The sequence below is a fragment of the Haliotis rufescens genome, unplaced genomic scaffold (genome assembly GCF_023055435.1).
Source record: "Haliotis rufescens isolate VD_foot unplaced genomic scaffold, xgHalRufe1.0.p SCAF_7, whole genome shotgun sequence".
NCBI lineage: Eukaryota > Metazoa > Mollusca > Gastropoda > Lepetellida > Haliotidae > Haliotis > Haliotis rufescens.
In genome coordinates, this window is record NW_025964361.1 from 56,811,772 (window position 1) to 56,837,023 (window position 25,252).

The following is a 25,252-nucleotide window of genomic DNA, read 5'->3' on the forward strand; positions in this document are numbered from 1 at the left end:
ATAAAAGTCCAGTTTCCACCCTTGCCGAACTAGGCTGGTATTATTGAGTTACATTTTGGCTGGACTAACGAGTCTATGCATAGCCCAATCAAAATCGCGCACCGAAATCGAAATCCGGTTCGTATACTGTCGTGCAAATTTCGGCCGATTGCAGGATTTGCAAAGCATGTGCATCGCCAACTCAATGTCAGCAGATATTTTCCAAATCTTTTCATGTTTTTAATCAAGGTGCTCATGTGATTTGATGCATTTCGCGATGTAAGACCCGTTTTATCACAATATATATCTTGATTACCGATCAGATCGCCCTGGCTTGGCGCCGACATTTTGGGTGAAGCAAACGCAAGTGATAGGAAAGGTCCATTGGTCCATAGGAGAGGCTGAGAGGGGACATAACTGGTACTAGCCACTGGTGGCACTACAATCGAGCCCAGTAATTCCAGCCAAGTTCGGCAAGGGTGGAAACTAGACTTTTAAAGACAGTTAACTCTCTTGCTTCGGGAAGATGTCAGAAACAAACACATTCATACTTTATGAAAATCAGAAAGAAGTACACCATACTATATGCACATATATGGACCTGGAGCTTATTTAATATAAAATATATTAAATGACAATTGTTGTAATTCTTTCTTTTCTTGTATGCATTTCATACTTAATGTCCATTGTTCAGAGCCTAATTATCACAAAGTGACACTAAGCGTTCCCATATTATTTTTGACCCTCACTTTCTCATCTTCTTCCTCCAAGTCTTCATCATCTTCGTCCTCCTCATCATCATTCTCCCCAAATCCAGCCAGACGTGGGCTTGTCTCCCTATCTTGGTGGCTGGCCATGTCCTCGGGACCTAGCGGCAAAAGTATTTGTTACATAGATGCATCTGACAGGAGGTAAACCTTGTTTAATTTCATTCAGAAAGTAGTGAGTGAGTGAGTATGGTTTTACATCACTTTCATCAATATTTCAGCAAAGCTAGGGACACCAGGAATGGGTTTCATGTGTTGAATTAAACCCAGGCGTTCAGCACTTTAACCACTAGGCTACCCTACTGCCGTGTTGAACGTGATTCAAAGCCCAGATTGAAACAGTGAATGAATAATTGTCTCGCTAAAAATCTTGTCCTCTTGTTCACATTGTCACAACATGGTACCTAACATGGTGACCTGCATTTGTTACTCATACATACTTTCAACAAAACAAATGTCAGGCAGAAAAGCATTGCTTTAGTTGACTCTTTCATTTGAACATTTAAAACCTCCGCTACACTTCTGACATAGAACACTCAATCTAGAGGATCGCAGTCCTGGAACGTTTCTTGTCATTCTGTGAGCAACTGAATAGATGATTGTGCCGTCAAGTCTGCCATTACCTTGGTTCCTGGTGAGCGTGGATGTCTGGGAGGAGATGATGGTGGACTCGTCGCTGCTTTCTTCCTTCACCGAGGACACAGCAGGATGAGGAGACTTGAAGTGACTGAAACATGGCACACTTAAATATAATACACATCAGCTGCAAACTGTCATATATTGCATACACCATCCTGTCTAGCATACACCATCCTGTCTAGCATACACCATCTCATATTGCATACACCATCCTGTCTAGCATACACCATCTCATATTGCATACACCATCTCGTCTTGCATACACCATCTCATATTGCATACACCATCTCGTACTGCATACACCATCCCGTATTGCATACACCATCCCGTCTAGCATACACCATCTCAAATTGCATACACCATCCAGTCTTGCATACACCATTTCTTATTGCATACACCATCCTGTCTTGCATACACCATCTCATATTGCATACATCATCCTGTCTTGCACACACCATTTCATATTGCATACACCATCTCGTATTGCATACACAATCCTACACCATCCTGTCTTGCATACACCATTTCATATTGCACACACCATCCCGTCTTGCATACACCATCTCATATTGCAAACACCATCTCATATCGCATACACCATCTCATATTGCATACACCATCTCATATCGCAAACACCATCTCATATTGCAAACACCATCTCATATCGCATACACCATCTCATATCGCATACACCATCTCATATCGCATACACCATCTCATATCGCATACACCATCTCATATCACAAACACCATCTCATATCGCATACACCATCTCATATCGCATACACCATCTCATATCGCAAACACCATCTCATACTGCAAACACCATCTAACAATGCCTGTCACAGAGTGTCCATCGAACCTAGTTATGTTCTACAGCACGCCTACCTGGCCTCCTTCACGACGACCTCCAGGACTGGCTTCTCGTCACTTGGCAGAGACGACTTGCGCAGCTTGGCAGAAGAAGCTTCAAGCAGCTGTGTAACTCTGTCAGACGATTCTCTCTGGAATAAAACAAATGGTTGGAATGTTCAGGTCTTGTGTGCAAGAAACAATAATAGTGAGTGTTATAAAGCAGGCTTTGTGGAACATGTTAAGGAGGCATTTAACAATCAGTACCACATTCTGGAGAAACAAAAGCTGGTCATCCAGATGTGTGTTCAGGAAACACTAAATGGGGGACACCAGTGGGTGACAGCATGAGCAACAAAGGAATTCACCCACAGACGTAGAACAACATTTGCATGTTAATCCCGACCAGGAATTCTCCCACAGACGTAGAACAACATTTGCATATTTATCCCGACCAGGAATTCACCCACAGACGTAGAACAACATTTGCATATTTATCCCGACCACAGACGTAGAATAACATTTGCATGTTAATCCCGACCACAGACGTAGAACAACATTTGCATGTTAATCCCATCCAGGAATTCTCCCACAGACGTAGAACAACATTTGCATATTTATCCTGACCAGGAATTCACCCACAGACGTAGAACAACATTTGCATGTTAATCCCGACCAGGAATTCACCCACAGACGTAGAACAACATTTGCATGTTAATCCCGTCCAGGAATTCACCCACAGACGTAGAACAACATTTGCATATTTATCCCGACCAAGAATTCACCCACAGATGTAGAACAACATTTGCATGTTAATCCCGACCAGGAATTCACCCACAGACGTAGAACAACATTTGCATGTTAATCCCAACCAGGAATTCACCCACAGACGTAGAACAACATTTGCATATTTATCCCGACCAAGAATTCACCCACAGACGTAGAACAACATTTGCATGTTAATCCCGACCAGGAATTCACCCACAGACGTAGAACAACATTTGCATGTTAATCCCGACCAGGAATTCACCCACAGACGTAGAACAACCCTTTGGATATTAATCCCTACCAGAAATTCACCCTGACCTACCACAACCCTTGCATATTAACCACTACAAGACCCACAACCCTTCAACCACCTTGCATGAAAACGTTCCCCCAACTAAACTGTTACCTGCGTGAGAGTTTGGCTGGAGGAGTGCCGTGTGTCATCCGAGCTGAGGGTACTGCTGGACGATGGCTGACTGGCTTCACTTGATTTCTTCGTCCCGGTCCTCAAATCTGACTGCATGAACTTAAAACTCAGAATGTTGTACCATCGGGTAGAAACCTCCTTCGGGTCGAAATCAGCCAGACTCACTTGAGCACAGCCCTGTCAACACAACAGACATCTTAGAATAAGATGACTCTCCATGGGTTTGACATGGTACAAGATCACATTAGTGTAATATAATACTCAACTTTTGATAGGGATATTTAAATCCTTCCATGACTCCCCAAAATGGATCTAAAAAATATATCACGTATATACAATAGAACATGGATATAACGGACTACAAGGAACTGGAGAAATCAGTTCGTTATTATATGTTTGAATAAAGATAAAGCTTAAATTCAGTCAACTTCAGTGTATATATGACCAGATCGATTTATAGTGTAGGGGAGTGAATCTAAATACTTTTTGTCAGAGCTCTATTCAAACAATTCTTAATCGGACATTTTGTACTCATCTTGAGACCTACAGTGGGTGTCAGTGTAGGGTTGGGTAATAGGGGGTTGGGTACCCGGGTAGTAAATCTGGACTCCCAGCCCAAATGTGACCTATCTGCGGCACTCACCAGGCACTCCTCCTCCCTAGTGGGGTGTACGCTCCACACGTTGACCTGCAGCGTCTTGGAAGACAACTTCTGCTCAGCCAGGGTCACCCGAAATGTCTCTGCAAACTTGGTGTTCTTCAGATCTGGTAGCGTCTTTGTCTTCCACGCCGTCTCCATGTTGTGGGGCAACAGTGCAGCTTTAATACATCTGAATACCGAGAACATCAGCATTAGACTGAGAGGGAAGAAAGGAGGGGTGCTGCTTTAATACATCTGAATACCGAGAACATCAGCATTAGACTGAGAGGGAAGAAAGGAGGGGTGCTGCTTTAATACATCTGAATACCGAGAACATCAGCATTAGACTGAGAGGGAAGATAGGAGGGGTGCTGCTTTAATACATCTGAATACCGAGAACATCAGCATTAGACTGAGAGGGAAGAAAGGAGGGGTGCAGCTTTAAAACATCTGAATACCTAGAACATCAGCATTAGACTGGGAGGGAGGAAAGGAGCATTAGACTGGGAGGGAAGAAAGGAGGGGTGCAGCTTTAATACATCTGAATACCGAGAACATCAGCATTAGACTGGGAGGGAGGAAAGGAGGGGTGCTGCTTTAATACATCTGAAGCATTAGACTGAGAGGGAAGAAAGAAGGGGTGCAGCTTTAATATATCTGAAGCATTAAGACTGGGAGGGAGGAAAGGAGGGGTGCAGCTTTAATACATCTGAATACCGAGAACATCAGCATTAGACTGAAAGGGAGGAAAGGAGGGGTGCTGCTTAGAACAGGAGCTTAACATTGGGGGATAGTCCAGTGATGCAGGTTGTCAGTGTTTGTCGTTGAACGCCGCACTCAGCAATGTTCCAGCTATGTGAAGGCTGTCTGTAAATAACCGAGTCTGGACCAGACAATCAGTGACTGACATCAAGAGCATCGACCTACACAATTGGGATACGATGACCTGCATCAACCAAGTCAGCGAGCCTGACCACCCCATCCCTAGTCACATCGTACAACAAGCATAGTTGCCTATAAAGAAAAGTAAGGGTTGCAGAAGACGTATCCGAACCCGGATCTACACGGTTCAGGTTGTCTGAATGTGTGAATTGTGTGACCTACTGGTAGGTGTCTAAGAAACTATGAAGACATGTACATATTGACACGGAATCTTTTCAGAAACACACATGGAATTATCCTAACAAATGTTCGGGAGCAAAGTATGAAAAGGTTCACAGACAGATTCAAGCAGTTACACATTTATCCCAAGTTGGGAAAATCTCTGATCTTGATAAGAACCAAGGCCATAGTAACCTATTACAGATAAACTAATTGCAAGGCATTTGATTTGCTAACCAAGCAAGTATGTTCATGTTTATGTTTCCACGTATCATAAACATGGTGAAACAGGGATTAAAACCCATATCTATCTGTAGATCATGACGGCAAAGGGAAGCAACTCTGCACACCAACAATTTTGAAAGTGGAACTGGGAATGAAATGAACATTGTAGGCATAGATTATTACTTTCCATACTGCAGCATCGTGGTTTTCTCGTTTCTTCCCGAGACTCCCCAATCAATATCCTCATTCCATGAAAACCAGGAGGAAACCATTCACATCTTGTGTGGCAAAATCAAAACCAAATACTTTTCAGTGTCTAATTAATCTACGACAGCCAGCTCATTATGAACAGAAGTAATTTCACGGTTGATCCACCGTGATGCAGTTTGGCTTGTTTCTGTGTTGCATCCATGTGGGGGGGCCAGAAATGTGTGCATAACATCTACACTCGCTAATATCACAAATTCCTGGAATTCAGTCGAGTTCAATTTGGGCACTTTTTAGTCAAATAACTCATTTTCCTTGGTACAAACAGAGAAATATATGTCATAAGACAATCCCATCAGTCAGGCTTGTCCTGACCTGCAGACAATATTTGAAGCAGACAATATCAGTAGCAGAAAAGCTTCAAAGCTGTGATCAGACATAAGTAGTGGTGTTCAAATTAATTGAAACAATTGTAAAAGATCAAGAAGATCCATGAATGATTTTGGCCCCCTCTCGAGTTGGCAACTATTCTTATGGTGTAACCGCCTCTGTGTTCTAGCACCGCCTCTGTGGTCTAGCAGAAGGTTTGGGGATTCATCCCCAGCTGCGTCATACCAAAAAAGACGCAGGCATGCGCAAAATGCGCTCGGCATTAAGGGGCTAAAAGCAGGACTGGTCAGCTCAGAGTCAGTATACTGTGTCTGAGTGGGGTATGCATGTTAAACTGCGGCAGAGGGCTAGCACTTTAAGATCGGCATCAGTCCTGACTAGTACAAGCAGACACATGTGCATGCACATTGCTGTAACAGTGCAATAATCTTGGACGCGACGTTAAACCCTATTTCACCTCACCCTACCTTAAGGTGTATTCAGTACATAGTACTCGGACAAGTGAGAACCACTTCCGGGCACGAGCAATAATACTTACACATGGCCTCCTTCCGGGAAAGCAAGTGCCATCAGGTTGCGGGCTTGTTCGATCCCTATCAACAACATCTTCTCGACACCTTCGTACCTGGAACAAAAAGCAGCACTTTAAAACAAAGTCCGGAGTAACAGCATCAAGAAAAACAGAGTACCATCACATTATGCAGAAAACAGCATCACAATTGCCAGATATCAAATAACAATTGACCGATATCAGCATCACAATTGACAGATATCAAATAACAATTTACTGATATCAGCATAAAAATTGACAGTTATCAGCATAACAATTGACCGATATCAGCATAACATTTGACCGATATCAGCATAACAAATGACAGATATCAGCATAACAATTGACTGATATCAACATAACAAATGACCGGTATCAGCAAAACAACTGACCGATGTCACAATCACAATTCACAGCTAACAATTAGGCAGATGAGTGAGGGGGATATTGTCTACAATAGTATTTTATTGGACAATTTTCATGGAGTCCGGGAAGACCATTGCTTGTAACTATGATCAGGCCATATGCTTTCTGACTCAACATGCAACTGAATGACAAAAGGAAATTGACTTTTGTAATGATTTGGTCTTCCAAATCCATGAACAAGACAAGATGGATTCATAATTATTTGTACAAGAGTAAAAAGACCAAACAGAAAAACACAATTTCGAACAAGCAGTTTACAGAATCTCTGTGTGTAGACGTCATCGTCTGTGTTGAAGTAGTTGGTGGTATGTAGGAGTCATGGCAGATCACCATGACATAGGTCAGTGAAAACTCATCTCCCCCCAATAATAACACATGACACACATTCCTACCATTTCATCTCAAACCACAGGAAACAAACCAAGAAAGATGCAACCTGGTAAAGTGCATGTGCGTCTCTCTGAACCCTTGGAGTAGGCCTTATATTGAATTACATAGCTCGGCAGACACTGGAATCTGTCCAATACCTTTGCCCAGCAATGTACAGAAAACAGCATCTTTCCACCAGAACCAGCAATCAAAAATGATATTCACAACAAATCCAGAAAAACATTTCAAATTATCAAACATCTTTTAAACCCTGAACATCTCAAAAAGGAAAAGCGCTCCCTCCCTGTCTCTGACAATTCTATTTCTCCGGTCAGTAGGTGCTCTGTTCATCGGCAGCAAGACTCAAAGACGAACCAGGCAGAAGAGTGTGCATCACAAAATACACGCCTTCGGCTTGTTGCCAAGATCTGCACCGAGGAGAGGCGACAGTTTATCGCACAATAATGGCGGAATGGTCCTGCCCATGGGGGAGTCTGCTCCATGATCTATAGTGGAGAATCAGGTACACAGGTACTGCTTACCGATTTCTAAGGAAATATGAATCATAGCTCAGTGTCAAGGTGTCCCATTAGAAGGTGTCCCTTAGTCAAACTGAACATGAGGCAGCCCTGACTTTACACTACTCTTGACGAAATGAGTTAACGAGGGAGGGGGTCCTCAAATTGGCTTAACACAATACCGTATTCGACGTAATAAGCGCCCAGGGTGCTCTCAAAATTAGAAATAGGGGGCTCTTATTAGAATATTATTTTGAGTTGAAAGATCGTAAATTTCGTGGTTTATGCTGACAGCCTGAAATGTTTATATACGACAGAAATATTTTTCCAGGATTTAATTGCCCATAATTAAGGGTGCATATAACATATGAGTGCGTATTATACACAAATAAATAAGTCTTGTGTACGTAAATCACTTGGAAGGGGTGCTAATTGAGATTGTTCACTAGCCAATATATTGGGAAATATCGCCGTGGGCGCTTATTAGAGCAGGGCGCTTATTACGTCGAATACGGTAACCATATTGAGAACTGAACCTGGCATGACATTGAAATGCTCTGAGACGGTCAACACAGAACATCCTCAAAGTGACAGTGCAGATCACACTGACATGGGAAACAGTGCGTGAGTGAGTGAGTGGGGTTTAAGGCCGTTTTAAATAAACAGTATTCCAGTTTTACCACAGGGTGTCAGCTTAATGCGAGAGGAAAGCCGGAAGTGACGTAGTTCTCACTTTTATCATGTAGGTGAAACCCATGAGCACGGGTATGGTGCTATCAAACCTAGATGCACAGTAGGTGAGTGAGTGAATGAGTGAGTGAGTGAGTGAGTGAGTGAGTGAGTGAGTGAGTGAGTGAGTGAGTGAGTGAGTGAGCAAAATCTGGAAAAGCACAACAAGTGGTTGGCATTAATCGGCAACGATTCATGCTGCTCGTACATCGATACACACGGTTGGCGTGCCATGTCAATAAACCAGCCCGATCACACACAGGCATCAGCTGATTCTCAATTATGACAAGCATAGGGTACAGACTGCACACCTACTCTGCCCCTGAATACTGACAGGGATCAACTCCAGTAAATGTAACCACTACACCCACAGTGTTGCTACACAACAGCAAGAAAAGGCACGTTTAACTGTGACAGAATTATTCAAAACCCTACACCACATTGAAAGCATCATCACGGAAAGAGAATGAAAATTAAATTGGAGTTATATAAACAAAAGTACTATCATATTTCAAACCCACTCGGAAAAACAAACAGCACTGAATATTGAAGCACATGCTATTAAAGAAAGCGAGAGAACTATTTCTGTCTGTACAGTGCAGACACCATGAATGTATGACAGTGTGTCTGGCACGGCACCAAGGCATGCACACCGGCTCGTGGCCAACACCGATAGAACGGCATACAGGGACTGGGTTACTATGTTCCGCTCAGAAAACAATCCACACTCATTCCGTAACCGCAATGTCCGATTTTTTTAATTTTGGAGATGCTGGCTGCAAGTTTGCCAAGATTGAGGTACAGAGGCATCTTCTTCAGTGTGACTCATGCTGTCTGAGACTGTATTCCTCGGTGCTGGAAGTCCATCAGTGTCTGGCGCCACCGCCAGCTTTACCATATTCCTTATAATCAACACCATGTCATATATAGTGAGGTGATATCATATTCCTCAATATCAACACCTTGTCATATATTGTGAAGTTTATACATCATCTGGTCAGCTGATCATGTACCACATACTGGTAATTAACACCCCAACACAGCTGACATACCATATTCCTTATAATCAACACCTTGTCATAAATATAATGAGGTTTATATACCACACTCCTTATAATCAACACCCTGTCATATATATAATGAGTTTTTTATACCATGTTCCCTATAATCAACGCCCTGTCATGTATAATGAGGTTTCTATACCATATTCCTTATAATCAACACCCTGTCATATATATAATGAGGTTTCTATACCATATTCCTTATAATCAACACCCTGTCATACATAGTGAGTAGGACCTGTTGTTAGTCACTTCATGATCAGATTGTTTTATACATGTATCTAGTTTCTGCTAGGACTCCAGTAAAACAATTCCCAATCGGACATTTTGTACCCAACACTTGAAACCTACAGCTTGTACCAGGGTAGGGTAGGGTAATAGGGGGCCAGATACCTGGGTAATAAATTTAGACTCGTCCAAGCCCTACGTCGTATATGTACATATCCCAGATGCAAAAAGGGCAATGAGTTATTGATAAATACCCCAGAGATTGTTGTTTGTTGTCTAACACAGTGGCCTGTAAATATTCAAGTTTGGACCAGAGAAACCAGTGGTTGATATCATGAGCATCACCCAATGCCATCTGTACAGGATGCTATGCAATCAACCAAGCCTGACCATCTCTGCATTTAGTTGCCTGCTAGCATAGGCTGGAGACCTATTATTTTCCAGAACACCAAGGGGTTCTAACCCTTGGATCAAGTGATGGGCGAAACCTTGGCAAGTTGTTCTGCCTCTCATCAACAAGCTCATTTTCTAAATATTTCCCACGCTTCACTGTAAAGTTGTTCTTGAACGCAGCAAAAGGATGAGTCAACATTGTTCAACATTGCCATTATTTTTAGACGATAATATACAGAAGAAACAACCTTGTCCTTACTTGAAGCCACTGGATGAGTGAGTGGACCTGATTTAACACTGCTTTAACAGTACCTCAGATTATGTCAGTCAAAGGATGAGGTGAGGTGAGGTGAAATGGGGTTTAACGTCGCGTCCAAGATTATTCCACTTATATAGCGACGTGTGTGTGTGTGTGTGTGTGTGTGTGTGTGTGTGTCCGGGCGGACGCTCTACCACAAGACCACGGAGGCGGCCCAGTCAAAGGATGAACAAAGAAACAAAAGTACCATCACACCATGGAAAACAATGACAAAAAAACCAACATTTGACAACCAAAAAGAAATATGTAATGCAGAGATGCCAAACCTATTTGAAGCTTTGAAGTAATCAGTTGGGTAAAAATAAGTAATTTCATTAAAAAAGAGTATTTTTAACTTTTTCTGTAATCACCCTTGAGAATCTCTAATACCGGTTTTAACATTGACATTTTTGTTAGGCCTAGATGTATGTGAAATATGTGGTCAAAGCTCCAATTCATCACATGACTGTTTTTCAGAACGACAATGTGGTGTTTTGAGTTCTGAAGTAAAAACAAGTATACATGCAATTAGTTCCCTGTCTGCACCAGCAAGGAACGATCCATAAAATGACTTGAGTTTGTTTAAAGATTACAACGAATCAGAGACCTTGTATCATCAAGTAATGGATATTTGAACACTATGTGAATGGAAAACATGGCTCTCATTGGTCAGAATAGTTTAATCAATTTGATCTCCCTGATATTACATCGTAATTATTGTTAAATATTAGTGAAAAAATAATGACAAAAGTCGTAATTTGGGGGAGGAATAGCGGAAATAGCAGAATTTTAGTTTGAAAATTGTAACTATCACTCCACAATCGTAATGACTGGCATCTCTGCATGGCATGTTGAAAGGAAGAGTGTGTGAATAAGTTGAGTTTAAACAGTATTTCACTCCTATCACTGTGCGACAGCATAGTTGGAGGGAAAGCCTCAAAGTAGATGTAGATGTTTACCATGGAAATCTATATTTAGGATACAGATAATAAATCACAACCACACAAACATCAGATCCTGGTACTGCAAAGGGACGCAACTCTTCCATTTGGGCACAGATAGGCATTCTGTAGCCCAAGTTACTCTATTATCAACAACTTCTACCAAAGTTCTCGCTTTAGGATTCCTTGCAAGAACATACCAATGACGTTCATACAGATATTTACACATCACGCTTATGAAATACTGAAGAGGAATCCATAACATAGACCTTGTAAATGGTCAACTTAAGTACAAGGGAACAGGCAGGAAATCAGAGTAACCATTCTGAAGAACCAGTACTGGCAGCAGGAAGTGGAACAATGAGAACATATTTCACAGGCTTACACACTGTTCATATCACTAGCAACTTCCTTGTTGGAAAACTTCAAACCAACCAAACTATGAATCACTTTCAGCGGATTACTAACCACTTGGGAATGTAATAAACATAAATACTGTCTAAATGCACAGCAATAAATAATAATTCCAGTCAGTTGTATAATAAACTGGTGAGCGAAGGTAACCTTTCTCCTGCGGTAGCTCTTACACTGGAAAACACTGTGTGACCACAAGGCTTGCAAATTATTTTCTAATAGATAACCTTGATAGTTCAGACAGTGTACTGGAACACACATGTACATCACTAGATTTGCTAATTATTGCTTAATAGTAAAACTTGATAGTCCAAATTGATACTGAATACTTGATACTGAACCATAAAATGTTGACTGCTAGTCTTGGTGCATATCTCAAAATGATAACCAGTTTGATATTCACACAGTAATACATTGACAATCTAACAACCAACACTGATGACATCGACCTAGTGCTGATATACAGAGTAATACATTGACAATCTCACAACTAACATTGATGACATCGACCTAGTGCTGATATACAGAGTAATACATCGTACTCTGACAACCATCACTGATGACATCGACCTAGTGCGGATATACAGAGTAACACACTGTACTCTCACAACCAACACTGATGACATCGACCTAGTGCTGATTTACAGAGTAATACATTGTACTCTCACAACCAACACTGATGACATTGACCTAGTGCTGATATACAGAGTAATACATTGTACTCTCACAACCAACACTGATGACGTCAACCTAGTGCTGATATACAGAGTAACATACTGTACTCTCACAACCAACATTGATGACATCGACCTAGTGCTGATATACAGAGTAATACATTGTACTCTCACAACCAACACTGATGACATCGACCTAGTGCTGATATACAGAGTAATACATTGTACTCTCACAACCAACATTGATGACATCGACCTAGTGCTGATATACAGAGTAATACATTGTACTCTCACAACCAACACTGATGACATCGACCTAGTGCTGATATACAGAGTAATACATTGACAATCTCACAACCAACATTGATGACATCGACCTAGTGCTGATACACAGAGTAATACATTGTACTCTCACAACCAACACTGATGACATCGACCTAGTGCTGATATACAGAGTAATACATTGACAATCTCACAACCAACATTGATGACATCGATCTAGTGCTGATATACAGAGTAATACATTGTACTCTCACAACCAACACTGATGACATCGACCTAGTGCGGATATACAGAGTAATACATTGTACTCTCACAACCAACACTGATGACATCGACCTAGTGCTGATACACAGAGTAATACATTGTACTCTCACAACCAACACTGATGACATCGACCTAGTGCTGATATACAGAGTAATACATTGACAATCTCACAACCAACATTGATGACATCGACCTAGTGCTGATATACAGAGTAATACATTGTACTCTCACAACCAACACTGATGACATCGACCTAGTGCGGATTTACAGAGTAATACATTGACAATCTCACAACCAACATTGATGACATCGACCTAGTGCTGATATACAGAGTAACACATTGTACTCTCACAACCAACACTGATGACATCGACCTAGTGCGGATATACAGAGTAACACATTGTACTCTCACAACCAACACTGATGACATCGACCTAGTGCGGATTTACAGAGTAATACATTGACAATCTCACAACCAACATTGATGACATCGACCTAGTGCTGATATACAGAGTAACACATTGTACTCTCACAACCAACACTGATGACATCGACCTAGTGCGGATATACAGAGTAACACATTGTACTCTCACAACCAACACTGATGACATCGATCTAGTGCTGATATACAGAGTAACATACTGTACTCTCACAACCAACATTGATGACATCGACCTAGTGCTGATATACAGAGTAATACATTGTACTCTGACAACCAACACTGATGACATCGACCTAGTGCGGATATACAGAGTAACACACTGTACTCTCACAACCAACACTGATGACATCGATCTAGTGCTGATATACAGAGTAATACATTGTACTCTCACAACCAACACTGATGACATCGACCTAGTGCTGATATACAGAGTAATACATTGTACTCTCACAACCAACATTGATGACATCGACCTAGTGCTGATATACAGAGTAATACATTGTACTCTCACAACCAACACTGATGACATCGACCTAGTGCTGATATACAGAGTAATACATTGTACTCTCACAACCAACATTGATGACATCGACCTAGTGCTGATATACAGAGTAATACATTGTACTCTCACAACCAACACTGATGACATCGACCTAGTGCGGATATACAGAGTAATACATTGTACTCTCACAACCAACACTGATGACATCGACCTAGTGCGGATATACAGAGTAACACATTGTACTCTCACAACCAACACTGATGACATCGATCTAGTGCTGATATACAGAGTAACATACTGTACTCTCACAACCAACATTGATGACATCGACCTAGTGCTGATATACAGAGTAATACATTCTACTCTCACAACAAACATTGATGACATCGATCTAGTGCTGATATACAGAGTAACACACTGTACTCTCACAACCAACACTGATGACATCGATCTAGTGCTGATATACAGAGTAATACATTGTACTCTCACAACCAACACTGATGACATCGACCTAGTGCTGATATACAGAGTAATACATTGTACTCTCACAACCAACATTGATGACATCGACCTAGTGCTGATATACAGAGTAATACATTGTACTCTCACAACCAACACTGATGACATCGACCTAGTGCTGATATACAGAGTAATACATTGTACTCTCACAACCAACATTGATGACATCGACCTAGTGCTGATATACAGAGTAATACATTGTACTCTCACAACCAACACTGATGACATCGACCTAGTGCGGATATACAGAGTAATACATTGTACTCTCACAACCAACACTGATGACATCGACCTAGTGCGGATATACAGAGTAACACATTGTACTCTCACAACCAACACTGATGACATCGATCTAGTGCTGATATACAGAGTAACATACTGTACTCTCACAACCAACATTGATGACATCGACCTAGTGCTGATATACAGAGTAATACATTCTACTCTCACAACAAACATTGATGACATCGATCTAGTGCTGATATACAGAGTAACACACTGTACTCTCACAAGCAACACTGATAACATCGACCTAGTGCTGATATACAGAGTAATACATTGTACTCTCACAACAAACATTGATGACATCGACCTAGTGCTGATATACAGAGTAATACATTGTACTCTCACAACAAACATTGATGACATCGACCTAGTGCTGATATACAGAGTAATACATTGTACTCTCACAACCAACACTGATGACATCGACCTAGTGCTGATATACAGAGTAACACATTGTACTCTCACAACAAACATTGATGACATCGACCTAGTGCTGATATACAGAGTAATACATTGTACTCTCACAACCAACATTGATGACATCGACCTAGTGCTGATATACAGAGTAATACATTGTACTCTCACAACAAACATTGATGACATCGACCTAGTGCTGATATACAGAGTAATACATTGTACTCTCACAACAAACATTGATGACATCGACCTAGTGCTGATATACAGAGTAATACATTGTACTCTCACAACCAACACTGATGACTTCGACCCGCTGTTGATACACTGTGTACTTTATCAACTCCACAACAACACAGTATCACTTACTTGAGCTTTATCTGGATCTGTGCACTTTCCAGATTTGTTTCTAGCACCTCATCGATCACACCAGTCCTGCAACATCAACACAACCCATTAACGATATATCATGTATTATGTGCACCATAATCTGCACCATCACTCTTACCAGTCACTTGATAGTCGTACAAGGTGTCAAAATTCAACACTGACAAAAACACATCAATCAAGATGAATCCACTCATGAGTGGTTGGGGCACCAGTTGGGCAGGACATGCTTATCCTTCTTGTGAACACCTTTTGTCCTCACTCACTTTCAGTGATCTATTTCTATCATTTTCAGCACCATTTTGCCTTTTACGGACAATGAAAGCTGTTTCGACGGATAATCAAGATGGTTATTCTCAGGCATTGATCTTAAATTGAGATACAGTAAACTACGGTTATAACGAACCCAAAGGGACCACTGATTTTAGTTCGTTATAACCGTAGTTCATTATAGAGCACATATAGAGCATAACTATAGCAAACAATCAGGACAGTCAGGACAACAACAAAAAAGTTTGTTATACCTGCTAGTTCGTTATTTTAATGTGTTCATTATAAACGTAGTTTACGCTATATCAATAGTGTCTTGTTCCACATAGTTTCATAAGATAATGAGCGTTGCATGCAAATCTCATAATTTTATGTTTAGGTGTGATTTCATTTGTTTTCACTGGATGTTCTATAATATACATGCCAAAAACTATCTAACAAGATATTTCTAAATTAAGTCCACAAAAACAAGAATCACTGATGTTAGAAAACTAGATCACAGAGGAAATAGACAAACATTTTAAAATGACTTTGGAAATACTTGATTCTGATTGGTCAATCCAAAGTTTGAAATCAAATTAGAACATCTCAAATCTAGTTGATGTTGCTCTTAATTGAAAACAGTATGCTTAACACCTATGAGACACACCTGATCACAAACACTGGTATTTATTTCAAAACCTGTTGCTACTTCGGTAACACAAAACCTGTTGCTACTTCAGTAACACAAAACCTGTTGCTACTTCAGTAACACAAAACCTGTTGCTACTTCAGTAACACAAAACCTGTTGCTACTTCAGTAACACAAAACCTGGTGCTACTTCAGTAACACAAAACCTGTTGCTACTTCAGTAACAAAACCTGTTGCTACTTCAGTAACACAAAACCTGTTGCTACTTCAGTAACACAAAACCTGTTGCTACTTCAGTAACACAAAACCTGTTGCTACTTCAGTAACACAAAACCCGTTGCTACTTCAGTAACACAAAACCTGGTGCTTCTTCAGTAACACAAAACCTGTTGCTACTTCAGTAACACAAAACCTGTTGCTACTTCAGTAACACAAAACCTGTTGCTACTTCAGTAACACAAAACCTGGTGCTACTTGTCGCTACTTCAGTAACACAAAACCTGTTGCTACTTCAGTGACACAAAACCTGTTGCTACTTCAGTAACACAAAACCTGTTGCTACTTCAGTAACACAAAACCTGTTGCTACTTCAGTAACACAAAACCTGGTGCTACTTGTCGCTACTTCAGTAACACAAAACCTGTTGCTACTTCAGTGACACAAAACCTGTTGCTACTTCAGTGACACAAAACCTGTTGCTACTTCAGTAACACAAAACCTGTTGCTACTTCAGTAACACAAAATCTGAAGATGAAACATCCTGATGAGCGTGCTATCACCTGACATCCACATGGCAGACATATTTCAGGAGATCGGAGATTTTTAATTTCAAAACAAGTCTCCTCCCCAAGAGCCGGCTGAGATGAAGGCTTCAGCGGTCCCAACTTGAGTTCCCATCACAATGTTTATACACCATGTGGAACTAACAGGTCAGTCAAGTGCTCCAAACCAATACCAGAAATCAGGCTTCACAAAGCCCCCAAATTCCCTGATAACCATCTTGAACCAGCAATGGGGGTCTACTGCCACAGCTGTTCACAGCCTGTAGCTTGATTGTAGATACTGTCAGCCACTAGGCAACCATTGTTCAACCAACATTTCCACTTTCTCATGACATAAACTTGCTTTTAATATGGGAAAATGTCAGCATTTGAATGTGATAAGGTGAGTGGCTATTGTTTTATGCCACTGTTAACAATAGTCCAGTCATATCATGGCAGGACACAAGTTGGCTTCACATGCATGGGGAATCAAACACACTCCCTCATCATGATAGGCCAACGTTTATACCACTATGCCACCCCCATTGCCCGAAAAGGGACATAACTCCCAAACAATAAGTCATCATACAATACTGAGTGACTTTTTACAGAATGTTTCTCTTCCAAAATAATAACTGCATACTCAGATACAAAATCTACGCAGTAATATAGTTTGCACATGATACAATTACGACCGATCATCATGTCTTGCCTCAATAAACACAGGCAACAAGCTACACAAATCTCAGAGGACATCCCATTACAGGTCATGTCAGAATGACCTTTCGCCCAACCAATCAGAGTGTCGCTTACAAGGTCACGAAGTAAAAGACTGAATGTGGTTTTTTTTATCATGAAAGCTCGAAAAGGTTAACACAGGTATTCCATTACTGCTGTACAACCGACTCTGAATGCTGGACACTGTTTATTTCTTGATTGAACATGTTCAGTGGGATAAATATTCGAAACAAGACTTTTCATTGCCCATAAAGTACTGCCCTACAATCTCAGCCATCTGTCAGACATTCCAGAATTTTCTTGTCTTTTCAGTTTTCAAACTTTGAATCGAGGATTTTGTCAAAATATGTTTCAAATCGTGGTTTTTGAAACTAAGGCAGTAAACCTTGTGAAAGATGCTTTCTGATTGGCTAATGTCGACTTCCTGTATGTGATTTCATTGGTCATTCAAAGTTCATTAAAGGTCATTCTGATGTGACCTGTAATGGGATGTCCTCAGATCTTTGGTCTGGCGGTATTATGCGCTAAGATCTGAATTTAATGAGATTGCACTAAGACCTGAGATGACTCATGATGGTAGATGTAAAAACACTGGGGAAAAATACCTGTAAAAGAAGACAAGGAAATCCTTTCTTAAATCCTTTTAGCATCATTGCATAAACATCAAAGGGAAAACACTAATATGGTTTTACTGTTCCCTTGTTGGGAATAGGTGAGTTGAAATGGGGTTTAACGTCGCGTCAAAGATTATTGCACTTATATAGCGACGTGCATGCACGTGTGTGTGTGGCTGCTTGTACTAGCCTGGACTAATGCCGACTTATAGTGCTAGCTCACTGAGATACCATGCCGCAGTTTAACATGGATACCCCACTCAGACACAGTATACTGACTCCGAGCTGACCAGTCCTTGTTTTAGCCCCTTAATGCCGAGCGCCAGACAGGGTAACAACAAGTACCATCTTTTAACGTCTATTGGTATGACGCGGCCGGGGATCGAACCCCGGACCTTCCTCTCTCCGGGCGGACGCTCTACCACTAGACCACTGAGGCAGTCTTTGTTGGGAATAAAGCATCTCTGACAGGCAACTGATCTTACCATTTGGCTACCTCACATCATCTTCAATAGGAATGGAACCCTGAAACTTTAGCTCAAGGCCACAATCAACACAATCCAAAGCTGACATTTATCACACAGAAGCCTATTCCTGAAAAAGGTGTTTGAAGAACATTTGCATCATATTGTTGTTGAAATTGAGTTGATACTGACCTTTTGACCGATGCTTCGAACACCCCACTGTCACCAGCCACAGACTCATCACTCACTGCTGCAGAAACACTCCGCGTATTTCCGCCAGACAAATTGTTGCACACACCGGAACTACTTTCACTGATTGGACTAAGAGGAGGGTTAGATGTGGAGTCCAAGTTCTCTAATCCTTGTGAACGTTTTGAGTTTATTTCACCACTCTCCGCTAGTAAAGATTGCGGAACCATCTGTCCAACAACTGGCACTCTAGTCCGAGAGTTTTCTACCCTAGGGTATTGTGGAGAATTTTCCATTAATTTTGATTGATCGCAGTTCGTTAGCGGTTGCCCACCAACCATCCAGTTGCCACCCAGGCTCACATGACGTTGCCGTTCCACGGCACTCATGTGCTGCTCGTAAGTGGGCGGGGGAACTATTTCCATGGGCATATAAGGAGACACTGGCGGCGACGTTGATGAAAATGAGGATTTGGGGGACACCGATTTAACTGAAGGCACTTTATCCCCTGTTGCCATGACACTATGTAGATAATTCCCCGTCGCTGCCGCTGTTATGTCCAAGTTGGACATTTGCGGAATGACCGCTTCCTGAATTGGGGCCATCACATGACCCTGCAGAAGTTTCTCAACACGTTGATGAAGGTCCTGTAAATTAATATCACTTCCACTTTGGCTCTGATTGTAAATGTCCATAGCACTGAGGGAGTTGAGGGACCCCAGGCTGCTGGCCGAGAGAGACCCTAGGGATCCCAGGCTCGACCCCGAGGACATTGACAACGTGCTCAGCGACAAGCTGAAACATAACATGAACAGATTTAAGTCTTGACAAGCAAGCATCATCATGGAATGAGTGAATGTTGTTTTGTGCCAAATCAGCAATATTCCAGTCATATCATGGCAACATTTTAATCGGAAAAATCTGGACCACAAAAAAAGTGACTGAAAACATGAGCAATGGTGCAAGCCTGACCATCCAATCCCCATTTTAGACAACTTTTAAGACAAGCATGATGTAATGGGGGCCAATCCTACACCTGGAATCCCTTAAGGGTTCTGTCATTATGTTCTTGTCACGTTTTAAGGAAGTTGCAGGGAAGTGTTAGTACATACAGTGAGTGAGTTAGATTAACACAGCTAAGAGCAGTATTCCAGCTCTATGAGTGAGTGAGTGAGTATGGTTTTACGCCGCTTTCAGCAATATCATGGCGGGGGACACCAGAAATGGGCTTCACACATTGTACCCATGTCGGGAATCGAACCCGGGTCTTCGGCGTGACGAGTGAACGCTTTAACCACTAGGCTACCCGACCACCCTTCAGCTCTGTGAAGACGTGTCAGTTTCATTTAGGATGAAAGCCGGAAGTGAGGCAGGTCTCAGACATTTACAACTTTGGTAAAACCCACAAGCACAATCATGTGTTCCTGGAGTGCCCAAGGGAAACAACTCAGGACAGCAAATTGCATGGTCTTAGATGACTGGGCCACCCATGTCCTGATAGTAGGTATAAATCTTGCTTTCATAAGTATCACCTTACCAGGTAACACCCACACAGATTTGGGAGTCAAACCCAAGAGTAAGCATCAGTCAGAGAAGATGATGCCACACTGAGCAATATATCAGCTATATATTCCATCTGGACCTGACAAACAAGTGATCTCACACCGCCAGGGTATGATGACACGCAGTCAGTCACAAAGCCAGCCCACTGATGTATTTTGTTGTCTCGTACGACCAGCCTAGATTGCTCCAGACCTCCCGAACCACGAATTCCTATGGGCATCGACAGTAACAACACTCACCTCTTCAGCTGTGTCTCAAGGTACGATGTTAACTTGGTGGTCTCCGAAAGTTGATGCATCACAGTAACCTTCTCATTGTTTAGTTTTAATCTGAAATGTCGAGAAAATTGTAGATAAAAACTTCCATTTGTTTGCCATTTTTCAGTTAAGATTATGCAACAAATTATTCAGGCATGTTTATCCAAAATCAGATTGTTCAATCATGATAATCACAGTGAGCGGACTGTCAGATTATATACAACCCACAGCGGCATGTGAGCAATCAAGCCTGAAATAACATACCAGTTGCTGACATTATGAGCAATGATTTGCAGTGTCGGAGCATGATGACCCACAATCAGCCAGATCAACCAGGGTCATCCCTGGCTCTTGTGTGGTGAGGTGATATGGGGTTTAACGTTGTGGTGTGGTGTGGTGTGGTGTGGTGTGGTGTGGTGTGGTGTGTGTGGTGTGTGATAGTCAGGACTAATGCCTTTTTTATAGTGCTAGCCCACTGAGAGACAATGCAACAGTTTCTCTTGCATACCCCTCCTAGACACAGTATACAACCAGTCCTTGCTTTATCCCATTGAAAGCTGAGCAACAGGGGCATAGTAACAACAAGTATCATTTTTTAATGTCTTTGGTATGACGTGGCAGGGAATCAAAACCTGACCTTCCTCTCTCCGGGTAGAAACACTAATGACAAAACATGAAGTACCAGAGACCTAGTCTGTACCGGACTCAGGCCAGTAAGTAACAGACTCGTTTCCTACCTCTCTGCTATCTGCTTGTTGGAGATCGCCAGAGCATGGTTGATGTCATATTTCAACTGTGCTATACGCTGTTGTATTTTGGCCAGCTCACTCTCACTGCGACCTTTGGGGTCAATACTTCTTAATTCACGTAGCAACTGTTCCTTCTCCTGCAGTAACAACAATCTGTAGAAACAAAAACATAATTGACAGACACATAAAAAAGGTGAGGTGAGGTGAAATTGGATTTAACATCGCGTCCAAGATTATTGCACTTATATAGCGACGTGCATGTGTGTGGCTGCTTGTAATAGTCCGGACTGATGCCGATTAATAGTGCTAGCTCACTGAAATACCATGCCGCAGTTTAACATGAATACCCCACTCAGACACAGTATACTGACTCCGAGCCGACCAGTCCTTGTTTTAGCCCCTTAATGCCAAGCGCTAGACAGGGTAACAACAAGTACCATCTTTTAACGTCTTTTGGTATGACGCGGCCAGGGATCGAACCGCTCTCCGGGCAGACGCTCTACCTCTAGACCACAGAGGCGGTCCACATTAAAAAAGGGGTTATTCTGTTTATCAAGACTTTCAGAAAGGACCATCTCCTTCTACTTGATGAAGCAGTGAACAAACAAACACCTCCCTCTTCCACTCTTAACGGAAGAAGTGAGGTCGGCTTTAGTCATGTCACAGTATCAACAAGCCTGGGTATGGTTCTGACAAACCAATGATCAGTATCAGAAGTTGGGATTCAAACCCAAGATCAGAAGAGATTACAGTACCTCTAAGGAGAGAAACTCCAGAATTGCATAGCCTTGGACCTCTTGTACACCAATAGCCACAGCTCTATCAGGAGAGAGTGAGTATGGTTTTATGCCGCTTTTAGCAATATTCCAGCAATATCATGGCAGGGGACACCCAACCTTATCAGGAATAATAATCAATATATAAAAAAAAAATTAATTGGATAAATTCCTTCCTTCCTGAATGTTTGTTGTTTAACGCCACACTCAGCAATATTCCAGCTGTATGATGGCAGCCTGAAATAATCAAGCCTGGACCAGACAATCCAATGATAGATATTGTGAGTAGCGTTTCATGCCATCGGGGTACAGTGACACCCGATACATTAAGTCTCCTCTTACGCCCAGCAAAGGTTGGTTGGGACCAATTCTTGGCCGGCATTGCCACAGGGTCAACCCTGATTGACGTACCTGTCTTTGTCGCACTCGGTCTGTCCGGGGATCATCTGATCTTCCACCTTGGCAAGCTGAACCTTGAGTTGACTGAGTTTCCGTCGGGCCTCATCATACTGGAGACGCAGCCGCGTCTTCTCCGCAAAGATTCGACTCTGATTCAAACCAAACTGAAATTGCATGATTTGTGAGAAATGCCACAACATCATCTGACTTAGCTGACAGTGGGACTGGGTAATACGCCGTGAACTCATCCTTGATGTCATGAATAGTTTGTTGTTAAAGCTATATGACGGCGGTCTGTAAATGATTTGAGTCTGGACCAGACAATCAAGTGATTGACATAATGAGCATTGATCTACACAATTGAGATACGATGACATGCATCAGCCAAGTCAGCAAGCATGACCACACCTCTTACGACAAGCACATGTTGCTGAACACCAGTTCTAACCCAGATTTTCATCGGGTTCTTGATTAGTTCTATGCCCAAAATTTAAGGTCAGTATATATGGAATATTTTACATAAAAATTTCAAATTCAAATACATTTTTTTTCATTTCCTCAAATTGTTGAAGGTAGAAAAGGAGAAAGAAAAAATTGGGGTGGGAGGTATAAGGGAAGACACACAGGATTTGAAGCAATTTGTCATAATTCTTTTTGTTTTGAAGTTAAGATACCATCACAGCAATGAAGTACTGGCGACACTCACATTATTGGTGAGAAACCGTTATAGAAGTGATCTACTGGGGACACCATTTAATGGTGAGATATCGGAGGTATAAAAGATAAATTTTAGAGTTACCTCCCTTCTGTTGACGACACAAGATTTGTAGCAATTCATCACAATTCTTTTTGTTTTGAAGTTAAGATACCATCACAGCAATGAAGTACTGGCGGAACTCACATTAATGGTACCATATAATGATACCATTATAGAAGTGATCTACTGGGACACCTTTTAATGGTGAGATATCAGCATTACAATGATCTCACCCTCTAATGGTGAGATTGCTTGTTACTCACCTCTCCTCTCAGGTCCGTCTGCGACGCCGTACTGGACCTCTCGGCAAGTGCCAATGACAGCGTTGACACGTCTGGTGAGGAGCCCCCATTCTTCCCCAGCATGAACTCTTCCTTCAACCTGGCCAGAGACTGCAACAAGAGGGATGAACTATATTACCATGTTATACAGCAGTCGCTTCCACTAAATCCATGAACGGTCCTGCTGTGACTGAGTGAGGTTTATTACCTCTATAGTGAGTGAGTATTGTTTTACGCCACTTTTAGCAATATTCCACCAATATCAAGACGGGGGACACCGAAAAATGGAGTTCACACATTGTACCCATGTGGGGAATTGAACTTTGTTTGTTTGTTGTTTAACGCCACATACAGCAATATTCCAGCTATGTGATGGCGATCTGTAAATAATCGAGTCTGGACCAGACAATCCAGTGATTTACATCATGAGCATCGATCCACACAATTGGGATACGATGACACGCATCAACCAAGTCAACGAGCCTGACCACCCGATCCCTTTAGTCGCCTTTTACGGCAAGCATGGATTGCTGAAGACCTATTCTAACCCGGATCTTCACAGGTCCTGAACCCTCCCCCTCAACGTGACGAGCAGACACTTTAACCACTAGCCCACAAACCAGCAATAGCTATGCAGGGATCACCAGAACAGAACTGTGCATGACAAGCAAACATTTACCCTCTCGACTATCCTAAAGACCTAGTGATGCAAGAGCCATTGATACATGGATGTCACCTTCTGACGAAGAACTGTGAAAAAGTGGGCAGTCAATGTGAATGGTGGGTTTGGCTGAACCCAGGTTTGAACAGTATTTCAGTTACATCAGACGATGTCAGCCTGATTGGAGAAGAAAGCCCAAAGTGATGCAGGTCTTAGACATTTGCATATTTTGATGCAGACATGAACACAGGTTTGGTGCTGACAACCCAAGAAACACAATCAATGTGAACCAGTATTCAAACCTTACATCATGATTCTGGCATGACTAAGGGACACAACTCAGCACAGCAAATTGCAGCACCTTAGAAGACTGGGCCACTGGTGCCCATGTTGTTTATTGACCTTGTACAACCTTGACATCAGACAAACCATCAACGTGGACAAGATGACA

General features: G+C 41.8%; 1 protein-coding gene across 3 annotated transcripts in view; it reads right to left on the reverse strand.

Moving 5' to 3' along the window:
- The window catches only part of LOC124128981 (protein WWC2-like), a 95,577-nt gene that overhangs the window by 16,048 nt on the left and 54,277 nt on the right, over positions 1 to 25,252 (reverse strand). For 2 of the 3 annotated variants that reach the window (XM_048388244.1, XM_048388241.1), the window contains exons 7-18: positions 24,123 to 24,251; positions 23,115 to 23,266; positions 21,916 to 22,080; positions 21,161 to 21,250; positions 19,362 to 20,153; positions 15,674 to 15,739; positions 6,534 to 6,620; positions 4,076 to 4,262; positions 3,412 to 3,609; positions 2,274 to 2,389; positions 1,370 to 1,473; positions 729 to 847 (exon numbers count right to left, since the gene is read on the reverse strand). In XM_048388244.1, coding sequence (XP_048244201.1) covers positions 729 to 847; positions 1,370 to 1,473; positions 2,274 to 2,389; positions 3,412 to 3,609; positions 4,076 to 4,262; positions 6,534 to 6,620; positions 15,674 to 15,739; positions 19,362 to 20,153; positions 21,161 to 21,250; positions 21,916 to 22,080; positions 23,115 to 23,266; positions 24,123 to 24,251 — 2,205 coding nt within the window. The remainder of the gene's footprint in view (positions 1 to 728; positions 848 to 1,369; positions 1,474 to 2,273; positions 2,390 to 3,411; positions 3,610 to 4,075; positions 4,263 to 6,533; positions 6,621 to 15,673; positions 15,740 to 19,361; positions 20,154 to 21,160; positions 21,251 to 21,915; positions 22,081 to 23,114; positions 23,267 to 24,122; positions 24,252 to 25,252) is intronic. The other variant, XM_048388243.1, reaches the window with a different exon arrangement.